Source organism: Galendromus occidentalis, unplaced genomic scaffold, assembly GCF_000255335.2.
Source record: "Galendromus occidentalis unplaced genomic scaffold, Mocc_1.1 scf7180000076574, whole genome shotgun sequence".
Taxonomy (NCBI): domain Eukaryota; kingdom Metazoa; phylum Arthropoda; class Arachnida; order Mesostigmata; family Phytoseiidae; genus Galendromus; species Galendromus occidentalis.
The window spans coordinates 627554-640491 of record NW_003804563.1 but is presented as its reverse complement, the minus strand read 5'-3'; the positions used below and the strand labels follow the sequence as shown (position 1 = coordinate 640491).

Below are 12938 nucleotides of genomic sequence, written 5' to 3'. Positions count from 1 at the left end.
GACATCAGTTGACGCATCAGCGGCAGCTTGTGACTCTTACGGTTGTGGAAGCTCGAAACGACGAGAGGTGGACAACGACGGTGATGGCAATAACGACAAAGACGACAAAGAATAAGAAAATCGTTCTGATTTTGAAAGGTGCCGCCGTTTTTCAAGTCGTTTGAATCACACGTCGACGACGACCGTTCCTCCAGATGGATTGGCACGATCGCTGCTGACCAACGCATACTGTCGCAGCCCGCGTAACCTCTATTGAACGAAGTGAGCGGGGAACAGAGGAAAACGAGCGCTTCAGCGTTGATCGAGTCATCTTAGAGCGCTTGAATGTTTTTCTTCGAAGCGGGAAACTAACCGATCATACCGAGCTCAAAACATGAGAATTCGTGCATATATCCGCCCTGATCTCTGAAGACCTCGAACACTATCAGAGGTGGGGATACCAGATTATCCGCGCGCGATCGAGTGAGCTCTGCACGCCATCCATCGACGTCGCGCGAAAAGCCTGCGGAAATCGCATTGCCCGACGCGACGGTCAAAACAGGATCCCAATTTCTTTCCACCGGGACTATGATTTGTTTCCTCGTGAGTGAAGTTTGAAACAGCCGATAGGGTGAATGAAAGCATGATGAGCAGTGTATTCCGTCGTGATCCATTTGTTCGTTGGGGAGTCCACCGCACCCACTCGCTGCCATTGACAAATCCGTTCTCCGTCATTGTGGGAAGAAGACCGCGATGACACGACAGCGAGAAGACAAAAAAAAGAAGAAAATACATACGTGAGCAGCTCGACATCTTTTAAAACCGTAAAAAAATGCCGTGAAAAAGGGAAGAAAGGAGGATCACCGAACTGTCATCAATGCTTGTTCTGGCCGTGCGAGCGACCGTTAAGGCTTCTGAACTGCTCAAGCTCAGGCATAGGAGGTACCTGGAACGATTGTCGAGTAGATGGCGGATGTGGATATTCCGCAGTGCGGGGAGAAGGCGAGCAGACAGGGCGAGCAGTATCCAAGCCGTAGTTCAATGGGTATGGTATCGACGACCAAAAGAGCGCCCATTCACCAATTCAAATGTTCCCACCGAAGGGCGTCGACTTGCTCGTTGAATTCTGCCTTCCTTCGCGGCGAAGTTCTCGCGATTGTCGTCTTCGCCGTTCATTGCGCCGCGCTCGCAATTGTTTCGGCAGCTTTTCGCGGGTTGATTCTTCTGCCGCTCTTTTTTTCCAGTACGCAAATAAATCTGATCATCACGGCCGTCATCAGTGATGTCGTTGGCGGCTAACGGCGTGCCGACTCACGAACGGAATGAAGGATGAAAGGGAGGAATGGATCGACGGTCGACCGACCGATGGATGGAAGTACTGAAAGAAAAACATACATGAGAATTTTCCGCCAGTCGATCGAGCTTCTAAATTCACCAAATGCGCGAGTATCAAGGGAGGATACGCACAATGATCATTCCGATCGACTAATGAATCATTGAGGCAACGATTCGAGCAGCTTTTGACGAAGATGAAAACGATTTAAAAGCGAGAGATTCTAGAATCGGCCGTAACAGACGGAAATTCCGTCATCACTCATGGCAAGCGTAAATCAGCAAAGCGACGATACGGTTCGATCCGGTATCAACGATTCGAGGAAATTTTGTTGATCGATCCTGGGGTCGGAGAAAATCGATTAGGAATTCCTCTTTGATCGTCCAAACCAATTGCCTCGGCTTCTCTCGTTCTTGAGCCAAACACTTTTGGCAAATTCAAACAGATTGACAGGATCTCTCCATCGGTTCCTCCGACGCGTTCCGGCAATGTCGCATGATGTCGCCGGAGAACAAGCCGCCTATTGTTTGCGGGGAATCCTTCACGTCATGATCGTGTTCAGTATTTTCTCCCTCGCCCTGTTCCGGCTGGCTATCGACGACGATCGTACGGCAATTCATCGTGGCACGATGAATAACGAGTGCACCGTCGACGCGAGCCCGTCATCACCGATTTCGTCGTCGGCGGCCCTTTGCCCCCGCGATCGACTTCGGAAACGTGATGGCAAGGCTGCTGCTGTGGCCGCCGCCGTCATCGCTGATGATGATGATAGTGATGGCGATGATGATTTTCATCTGTGTGGGCTTTTATGAGAGTTCGACGAAATCGTAAAAAGTTGTTCTGTTCAGTGGCGGCAGCGGCGGCGACTTCTTGTTCCGTCGTCTGTGGCGTCTAAAATTCATTCTTCTTTCTCGCGTGTTCATCTATCTGATGTTGTAGCGCGCTCACTTTTAGCGGCCAGCCCTTGTGCGTAACCCTATCGAAAAGGTGGCGTTGTCGTCGTTGACGAACAAGTTTGTTTTGTTCTTTTCCCCCTCTCAAATCTTATTTCGTTGATCGGTTTGTGAGATTTGTGCCGCGCCTTTCGTTTGATGACTCAACCTTCATTTTTTTCTTCGTCTGTTTCATATGTTTATAGATTTTTTTTTCACCTCGCTCATCGTGAATAGGCCGATGCCGCCGTTCCCGGAGAAGCCGCATCCGTTTCTGTATTTAGAGCCGATTCAAGCGATCTTGGAAGAGTTCAGCTTCATCGAGAAGATCCGCGTGTTTCTGAAACCATGAGAGTCACACTTCGCCAGAATGCTTGGGCTAGCGAACGCTATCGGGAAGTCAAGCGATCAGATCGCGAAGCATGCGGATTTGTTTTTTCCCCGCTCGCGGGGGTAACCTTCGCGCTCGTGGTAGCCCCCCTCACCCTTCCTCCTAATATCCAACTCGACGATACGGGGAACACATAAAATAAAGCTCTGCCGCTCACTCGAATCGCCTCGAGAGAGGGATAGTGGTTAGTTCTGGTTTCGGACTGCAGGAGTTCCGGAGAAAACTCTCAACATTTCGCAGGGTTACGTATGGAGGTTGATCTCGACAGGCAGTGCCCTTGAGAATCAAGCTTCAAAAACCACCGAAATTGAGAAGTACCTCTGGCTTCTGTTGACGCTGGTGGTTGCGTCGTCGTTGTAAAGATTCCCCCTCTCATCCGAATGCCGATTCGGTCCTCCCACAATCAGACTGTTATGGTTCAGCAGAGGGTCTCTGCTGCTAGAATTGACCGCTATGGGCTTTGGTCGAGTCGGCCCGAATAACGAGGGAAGGTCGCAGCGACCGCCACCCTTTAGCGTGTCAGGTCCTCCAAGAGTTTGCTTACAGTCGAAAACGAGAAATCACTTCTGGAGACGAGTCAAGTGAAAACTTCAAAGGAGTCGATTCGCCGAAAGATGTGACGTTGTATTGCCCAATCAGCTAGCGATACCTTCTCGGATAGTTTCGCTCGAATCGCGGACACTTTACAACTTTTCATCTTAACGAAAGGAGGAGACCCCAAGGCTCTTGAGGTCGGTTTTAAAATGGAGGTTTTTCAGAAGGACGTCGATCGCTGTTTTAGAAACGAACTCTGGGGGATGAAAAAGTTTCGACATCGATCTCAATCGCACTCTTGGAAATATTAATTCATCGATAAACGAGCAGCCGACGACGTTTGGTCATACTCGTTTCGATCTCTATCGGATGCTGACACCCAGCGACGACCGCGGGCTACCGCGCAGCCACTCGGAATATTTTCGAAACCCTCTCGGGGATACCGTCGTAGCCCCTCCGTGGATAACCTGGTCGACTATGATGCTGATTGTGCCTGTCGAGACAGATGAGCATCTCTACCTCCGGGCGAAAATCAGAGAGAAGTCAGACGATGGAGGAGGTGGGTTCGATTTCTTTTCTGGAAAAAGAAGCGGCGGAGCACGTAAATCGATTACCATCCGAGCGACTAGAATCAAAGGGAATCCGCGGAACAGAATGAAATCATTCACCGATCATCTGAGCAGAAAGCCTTCTGTTCGTCGCGGCCGATTCTCCCTGTCGACGCTCCGGTGGTTTCTCCTCTCGGTTTCCATCTTCTCGGGATCGATCGTCTCTTTCTCGCCGAGATCGAATTCTCGTGGCGGTTCGGCGGAACATGCGACCGAGCGGAGAACGGATGCCTTATGAATAAGATCTACATTCGAGTGTATGTAGGCACTTATAATATCCAGTAGATCAGAGACTGGATCGACGTACTCTTAAGCCTGCGTGCTGAATGTTGTACGCAGGGGAATCTTCCGTACCAGTCACGGTACGGCTCGTTCGGACTCTGTCGGGGAAGCGCCCTGGCAGAGCGGGACAAGAGGAGCTAAGTGGAAGCGAGAGCAAGAAAGAGCCTAAAGTCATCTGAGAATGCGATGGCGACGGACATGACGATGGGGGCGCCGACCAGAAGGTGGCCAACGACGCCGCCGAGGCATTAGAGCATTTTATCTTCGTCAAATATTGGCCCACTGTTCTGAATGATCAAGTTCAAAGTCGAAAGCGATCTGCGAACTGGTTGTGAGGCCAATACAACGATTTGATAAACACGAAATCTAAACCTCTCGATTCTATTCAGTCGCCCGCTCGAGGCAATCGGGGAATTCTCTCTCGGTCAAGAGCAATAAGATAGGTGGGGATCGCGGATGCTCTGGAGACAGATAGATAGATTACAGATCTCCAGATATGAACGTTGTGTATACTACAAATACGTTGTCGAGAACAACGTCAAAGAGTCTCCAGATGGATAAGCTTCTCGCTCATCGGTTTGGAATGAGAATAGCGAGCGAGCGATCGATCGCGCGATCAAGAGCCATAACGCGATTACAGATGCCAGAAGTGGAAGAGAAATGTTTGCCCTCCGAAATAATTGCCGCCTAATCTTCGATGACGTCTGACCGATATCATCGACGATGACGGCCTCAGCCGGAGAATGGGCTCGATTGCTGATATCGGACCTCAGTGTGTTTCGAGCGTGTTCTCTCGCTGACTCAATCGACTTGGACAATCTGGAATCCGAGAGAATTCCACGGCCTGTGGCACATCACATGGGAGCAATTCTCTGGTTCGGGGCTCGATCCCGAACAAAAGACGAATCAGCAAACGATCGAGCGGAGTAGCGAGCAGGGGGATTAGAGAAAGCACGACGAGACCGAAAAGCAAAGAACAGAGCAACAAATGAAATGAAAATTCATTAATTTCTCCCCGTCCGCCGCTGTGGCGAATGGTGGTTAATCGAAAATATTCTATTAAATGCTGCTCGCTCGCTTGCTTGTCTGCCCGCCTGTCTTCGTGGTCGGCTGACGGGCAAACGAGCCTTCATTGGGCTCTCGTCGTCGAATATCGCAGAATAAAAAGCGGCGAACTGAGGCAGTCGAACGAAAAGCGTCTCGTTAGCCGTTAGGCTCGAATCGTGACCGTCTCGTGGCTCTGAAGGATCCAGAGACAGCAGCGGCTGCGTCGGCTGCCCTTCATCATCAATTTTCAATCGATTCAATAAGAAATACATACGAAACTGCTATCGTGGCAGAGCTGGATCAGTTTTATTTGAGATCCTCTGCTTTTTCCCCTTCCTTTCATTCATCAGAGTTCACCAGACGTTCCTTCCCCGTGTATCCAGCGCGCGGCTCCGTCGTGGGCGACCGTGGATGCCCCACCAGTAAACATCAGCAGGTATAGCCCATGTTGAGCCCACGGAATGCAATTCTCTCTTCTCCTCCTTGCACCTTGGTGAACGTAGCTCGAACCTCGAGCTCATTGGAACTATCACGCCCGAACCATTATGTGGGCGTACTCGCCCTGTGTTCACCCTCGAGGTTTGGACATGTACTAGATTCAGCGTTACTCATTTTCGGCGAGTTGATTCGCTGGTGCGTACCAAGTTACAGTCTGACTGTTTACGCCGACCGGTCTCGCTGTTCATCGGTCCCTGAAACCTCCAGAGGAGCCGAAAGTTCTGCCAGGGTCTAACCCATGGGATGGAGTCCCAGCGGGGGGAAACTGAGAATTCGAGTTCAGATTCCGCTGTGAGGCTAATTCTCTGAGCCAGGCATCTCGATGCGATGATTGGATACCGGCTCCATGATTGCAAGTATTCCGATTGTTTACCTGTTCGCAAGGCGGGAAGACATCCCTCTTTGCTGTTCCCTGTCTGCGAACAGCATTAATATCGAGCGAGAAGGTCCATGCAGCGAAGACTGACGTTTCCTAGCCCGCTTCGTCTAGACGTCTCTGCTATTCATCGGAATTACTGAGATATCGTATCCAACGGAAGTTGTTGAGTTACGCCTCCGACGGAAGGGGGAAACGCAACATGAAGGACGGTCACGGATGTTTGCTCGAGTCACTTGACGGTCGATCGGTCTGTCTTTCTGTCGATTCCTCTCGCCGTCAATGTACAGGTTCACCCACTCGTTCGTTGGTCCGTCCTCCCGACCACCCGTCAGTAAGTCACTCAGTCGTTTCGTCGGCTGCTTGACTGCTTACCAGACTGCGCCCTACGTTGCCCCAGAGGGATATAGTTGCCTGTGTCGCGGCTGCTGCTGCAAACAACGACAACGACGACGACTTTTAATTGCTACAAAGCATCCATGCAGAGCAACAGGAAGCCAACTGTTGGAAAAATAACAACGAGATACCCCTCGCGTTGTTGCCCCATGCCATCCCTTTTTGGCGGCTCCCTGGGCGCTCTCGACAGATCGGTCGCATCGTGTTCCTCTTCCACACCCTTTAGCTTTGGTTGTTCCTTCTCCTGATTCCTCCCTCACTCGCCGCCGCCACCACCTCCGCTGCTGTAGTCATGATCGTCAAGAGTTTCGACCGGGGTCTTTGCACATTAATAAGGGGCGAGTATCTGTAGGCTTCGCCCTCATCTTCGCAACCTTCGTACCCTTCGCGCTTTAGCGTCACCCCATCGTTCGCCCCCGCCCCCTCTCCGTCGCAGCCCGATTTCGGTCCCGTAGGCCCATTCCGCCTCGTTGCCGTCGTCCCTGAACAGAAACCAAACCGGGAAACAATACTGCAAGTGGGGAGGAGCAGTTTGGCGACGAATGAGGATCAGAGGAACAAGGACTGTCGCTCCCGGCGCGTCTTTTTCGACGCGACTTATTGTGCTGTTCTCCTGAATGTTTACAGGCTGCTAAATGCATGCCCTCTATGCCCGGGTCCTAGCATCCTTCCTCAATGTCGGCTTCCGCTCCGACCCGCCCCACGAACAGATTTCTTTCCCCCAGCCTACTCCACGGAACGATTCCATTCGCCAATCCTCCCCGGTCGGGGAGGAACAAGGCTGCTAAAATTTTCTATTCTGAAATGGAACGCTACAACAGCAAGTGAGCGACATGCAGAGAGCAATAAACGACGAACAAATGGATTGTTACCCCCTCTCGTGTACAACGGCGGCGTTGTTGTTGTTGTTGCTTTGTGTCACCCTCGTCGTACACTAATCACTCTAGCCCGCAGAGCACTCATTCCCCAACTCCTGCTCGATGTTCGGAGCCGATCTTGCAAGGGAAATATTTCATCTCGATTTCGCCGAAGACATTGGCTCATGACGATTCGATTGAACGAGAGTCGGTAGAACCTTTGTGGAAAATGAATGACGGAAGAAGCCAGAAGTCACTCGATGGCAGACCTGGAACCCCGGGAATCGGGCTTGATCGGGGCGAGGAATCGAGATCGGGGTCACACACCCAGCTGCGATTCCGATCGCTTGCCACACCGGCTCACGCCCTCGAGGGAGCCGAGCGCTCTAATTGTTTGCCTATAGCTCGACTTTCCCCTCACCTGTCGTCTCTCGAACTCTGATTGTCTGTCGGTCGCGCTCGATGACGAGGCTACGGCGTTATTCATCATGACAAACTTCAGATACGGATCCATGGGGGCGGCTGCCCTCCCTCCCTCCGGGATCCGAGCACGATTCGATGAGCATTCGGGCTGACTGAGGTATCGGTAGACGGGGCGGAAGAGGTCTGGCGGGGAAATATGGAGCGCGCGAATATGGTCGCGAAGGCTCGGCTGCCGTTGGCAGCGAAAAGCAAACCAGTCGGATGAGTTGATGGAAACTCGATGGAACTGCGCAATCTTCGGAGATAGATCGCAGGTGGAGAAGGGACAGCCTGCGATGAAATCGGGCCCTTCGGGGTGAACACGAGCGCGCTCGGGGCCGAAAAGCGACGCGCTGAAAGGGGCAGCGACAACAACAGCCTCGGGCGAGATGGTTGAAATAGAAGTGAGAAGAGAATCAAAAGAGAGAATGCTTCACCAGCAGGCACGTAAGCAGGCAGGCAAAGAGTTTATTAGAATAATTGTAGCTGACGACTACCAACTATCTACTACTGGTGCCTGATCCCGCTTCAGTCGAGCTGTTGGAGTGTCTCTTCCCCGCTTTCCCGTTCCATCCGTATGTTGTATGAAAAGGGCTCACTGCGAGACACTGTTAGTTTGATGCCGACGATAAGGGAAAACTGCGAACTGCGTTTCTATCTGGTTCTCGTTTGTTCTCGCTGTCGCTCCTCACCTGCTGGACCGTCATAGCGAAGGGGGTGAGGCGGGGGGGGGTTAGGTGTGGGGGAAGAGAAGGGGCGGGGGACTAGCGGCTCTTATTTGATAGCAAAGCGCAAATAGCTCAAGAGTTCGTAAGCGAACATCATCACCGGCGCCGTGGTTGTCGTTGTTGTTGTTGAAAGAATGCTCAATGTTGGCGAGATTCCACCCCAGCCCGACCCTTCCCCTGTGCTGTTTGTTTGCCAGCACGTTGCTCGCCTGCAGCGAGCGGATATGCACTGCTTGTTGTTGATAAGTCAGTGAAGAGGATGGATTTGATAGCACTTGTTTATGGCTTCGAAATGGGGCTTACGGAATGAGGTGTTGAGTTTTATTTCGGTGAGACGCGGTGCGGGGAGAGATTCGGTGACTGGGAGCAAAATCTCGGATGCTAGGGTGGTCTCTCTCGGTATTCGTCATTTTCGTCATCAGAGAACATGATGGCGGGTGGAACATCCGAAATGACGACATCCTCTTTTTCGTGCTCACTCATTTTTCTCTCGGTTAGTTTCTACTTTGGCGAAGTCGGGCTCTCTGTCAAAATAGTGCCACTTCAAAATGAGATACGACCGTGCTTGATGAGAGCAACTCGAGAGCGCGAACTCAGTCAGAGAGGACGAACGGACGGACGGACGGAAGAAAGCGAGCGAGCAAGCGGGGCAGAGAGAGAGAGGGAGCATGCCCGCACCCGAGCATGCAGGCATGCATGCATGCGTAGGGAGAAGACTCACTAATTCCAGCGACAACTACGGCATTATCATCAAGTACCGAAACCATGCAAGCAAGCAGTCGTACATTCAGCCGCAATCTCTGACGTCTCTTGTTCGCGGCTTCTGACGCGAGCGAGGCGCCGTACGGGACGGATGGGAGTCGAAGAGGAATTAAGCTCGGGAGCGGGAATTCTCTTCTCCATTTTGACTCTTTGTTTCGACAATCGAACGTGCGTAATTGTTGGCGATAACGGCTCTCCGCACAACGAGGGACATTGGAACCAACAAAAGCTTATTCGCACTCCGGAGATAGTTCTCACGACATATGTTAGTCTAACCGATATGGCGTTCTCGACGCAATCGGAATGTGGGTGGTCTACTGCGGTATCCGCGCCCTGGATCGAGCATGATGGTTCGGCTTCCGTCGAGGATCTCGGATAGCTCGACGGAATCACCGCCATCGAGCGGGGCCGTTCGGAACGGGGTTTGCCTCCATCCGCTCGGAGATCTTCGCCGTATGGGAACAACGGAGCGTTTGACTGATCGAGTGACCTTCCTGCCACCGACTGCCATACGAATGGTCGACAGTGCATATAATTCAGACGAAACTCTTGAATACACGTCGAATGCGCCTTGAACAAAAGAGAGGAATGGGTTGCTGGCAGGCAGCTGGAGAGACAGATATGTTGTCTTGCTTTCATTCTTTCATGCGTAGGCTGAAAACGCGACCGACGAGGGGTGGTGGAAAGCGACACAGTGGAGAGTAGAGAGTCCGACCGACCGACCGAAGTCTGAAATCTACTAGATGGCAAGCCGACCGGCTGGCTGGCTGGCGGGCTGGCAACCTCACATGAGACTTAACGGCTTCGGAGCCAAATGGTTTGCAAAGAGGGTTAATGGTAGAATGTCAGCAACCGAAAAGCAAGGCGACGCAACTCTACCAACAAACTTACGGAGAAAGCAACTACCCGGCGGACCGGCCAACCAACCAACAATCTGTCCCCGCCTCCAGCACCCATTGCATTGCAGATTCGCGCGTCCGTAGATTTTCGGGGCCGAAACGATCCCGCTTGAAAACTCAAATGACTTCGACTCGACACAATTGTCATTAGTGATAAGTGATAAACTGCTCCCAGCTCCAACTCGCTTCACTCCTTCCTGATCCATTGGAATGCGTATTTTCGCGTATGATCGGGCGCTCTCTCTCTTCGTTTTGGATCATTCTATGTTTCCAAAACGCAGGGGCATAATATACATACATGCGGACTGACTCGATGGTGCTTCAGGCCCATTCGGGGGTCAAAATTTCGCCCAACATACTGCCGAGTTGATTGGAGGGTCAGCCTCGTTCGTTTTGTTGAAACGAAAGAATGAAGTGTGTCAAGCCGGGATACGTATCAATTAGAGAAGCGAACTCGTCCTCCCACTGGTCGGCGGGGGAAAGAAACGAAATAGAGGTCTTTCTGTTTCGACGTACTCCCCCATCTCGGAGCCCAAGGCATACTTTCCATTGTATGCATCTGCGGCCCGCTTCCGATGCTCTGCTGTGAGGAGCAACGGACAGCAGTCTATTCGCGGATCAAAGGGGATTGACTGCTAGGGCTCTCTCGTACCCACTCCCGTTCAAGCGGGAGAAACGCTCCTTAAATATTTTTCCACCTGAGAATCTCAAGGCCTTCCTGGAAGAGGAAAACCGCTCTGCGGGAAGACTCTCGAGGGGACATTCTCCTCTGCCGCGACTCATTCAAGGCATTGTCGAAGCCCGGGTGCCTCCCGGAATAAGCAAATATCAATGATACCCACCGAGTCAGAGTGCAAGATCGTTGAAGGATTCGTTGCGAACGAGTGACGGTCAATGCAGAGGGAGCACCGGATGGGGGGAATAGACCGGGACAGAGGACCTGGACCGGGAGAGGAGTAGCGCTGGTGGAAGAGGAAGGCTACGAGCAAACGCGTTCGTTGTTTCATCAAAGCGAAATGCATGTGACAATATCATTACCACCCGTTGACAGGCGAGTCGGGCAGCAGTAGCAGCAGCAGCAGCAGCAGAAAGAGCATGCAGGCGCTAATCATAACATGCGAATTATTGTCATTTCAAACTTTGAACAAAGCGTAGGTTGCTCACTGTTGGCGAGGGTTGGGCAAATTTCGGGGGTCGAGAGTTGGCAAAAGGACGACGAGCGACGCTTCGAATGGAACGGCGAGCGAAACGAGAGCGGGGGAGTCGCGGACTTGAGGGCCACATAGGCAGCAGCAAAGGAGGGGCAAAAATAGAAGGAGGGACAGTGGAAGCCGAAACAGCTAGCTTGATGGTAGGCCTTCTCGCGCCGAGTTGTCGTCGTTCGAGTCGAAGTACCAACGACATTTTGGCTTGTGAGCAATTTTACTTTTAATTCGGTTTGTTGTCGTAGAGCTGTCGAGGTTTTGAAGGGCGGACGTGCCCCGCCACACTTGAATGCATGCACCAATGCATAGCTCACTGGACAAGCGACACCGTTGTGGACATCTGCTCCGCAGATCGCCTTCAGCTGTTGGTCAGAGCTCCTTTTGCTCCTGACGACATGCGTTTAACTCCTGAACTATCCTTACCGCGCTCGCGGCGCCGGGCGAGACACCGCTCGTCTCCTTCGCTCCTCACGCGCCTCCTGTCGGTTGGGCTTCCATGACCGTCAGGGCTCGCCGCGGGGTCGAACGAGTCGAACGAAAGCTTTTAATGACCCCGCGCTCACAGTGTTCTCCTCTGTTTCAGACCACACGTGACGAACCCATCGACGACGATGACTACGGTGCCGATGAGGAGGACGACGAACAGGAACTCGATCTCCGAAGATCCCCCTGCGAGAACGGATCTAGTGGAGGCGATCTCTCGGATCCTCCCAGCCACGTATCCAAAGATCTCAAAGATTCTCAACAGGACCAGCTACAGATGTCCGCGGCAGCCCTAGCGACAGCTCAGGCGATGTTCGCGGCAGCGGGAAAGGCCTCGGATAGACTCCCGTCTCTGGGCTTCTTGCCGGGAGCTCACGGCTTCCTCAACGCACAGGCTCATCTGCAGGCTCTCCGCAACCCAGCCTTCCTCCAACTCACCCAGAATCTTGGACTGCCCGATCCTGAAAAGCAATACGGGTTCGACAGTCAGCTGAAACAGGTTGGTGTATGTCGTAGCTGTGATCCTGCGTTCGGGTTTCCCCAATTCGTTACCGAATGAGAAATTCGGTTTCTGACGCGGGTCGGGTGTCGTCTTGGCTGAGGATGCAGATCATCTAGTTAAATGGGAAGCTCGAATAGGGAGCGATAAAGATCTAATCGAACGGGGGTTCACGAATAGCCCCGACTCCGTAAATTCTGTTCCCTCAACGCGTAGCGCTCTGATGACGTCTCGAGGATGAACCGAGTCGTAATGAAGGCGAAGGAAGGAGAAGAAAAGAACGGCGGACCATATAGATTTCGCTCTGAGAAATTCGGACCAGAATAGAGCGTCTCGCTTGACGATACCAAGATCATCGTTGGGCAGACGGACGGACGGCCGAGCGGGCGGGCGGGCATGCGGTCGAACGCGCAGACAAACAGCCGTCCCGATAGACAGAGAGACCGAATTTGAAATTAAGTTGGCGACTCGCGCGCAATGAGATCGTGATTCGCCAGAGCAAATATTAATTACGATTCAGTTGGCTTTCTTCGCTCGATGTTCATTCGTTTATTTTTCTTCTGCTACGGGATCTGTCTGTGCGTTGAATTCGTTCGCTGGCTGACTCGACAGTGTTCATCGTTGGTGAGCGATGATGGCCTGGAGTGAATTTATCCAGTCAGCCAGC

At 52.3% G+C, this 12938-nt stretch overlaps 1 protein-coding gene across 1 annotated transcript in view; it reads left to right on the top strand.

The window, feature by feature from the left end:
• Positions 1-12938, top strand: part of LOC100909148 (AT-rich interactive domain-containing protein 3C) — a 48710-nt gene that overhangs the window by 7958 nt on the left and 27814 nt on the right. The window contains exon 2 of the mRNA XM_029113349.1: positions 11873-12271. Coding sequence (XP_028969182.1) covers positions 11873-12271 — 399 coding nt within the window. The remainder of the gene's footprint in view (positions 1-11872; positions 12272-12938) is intronic.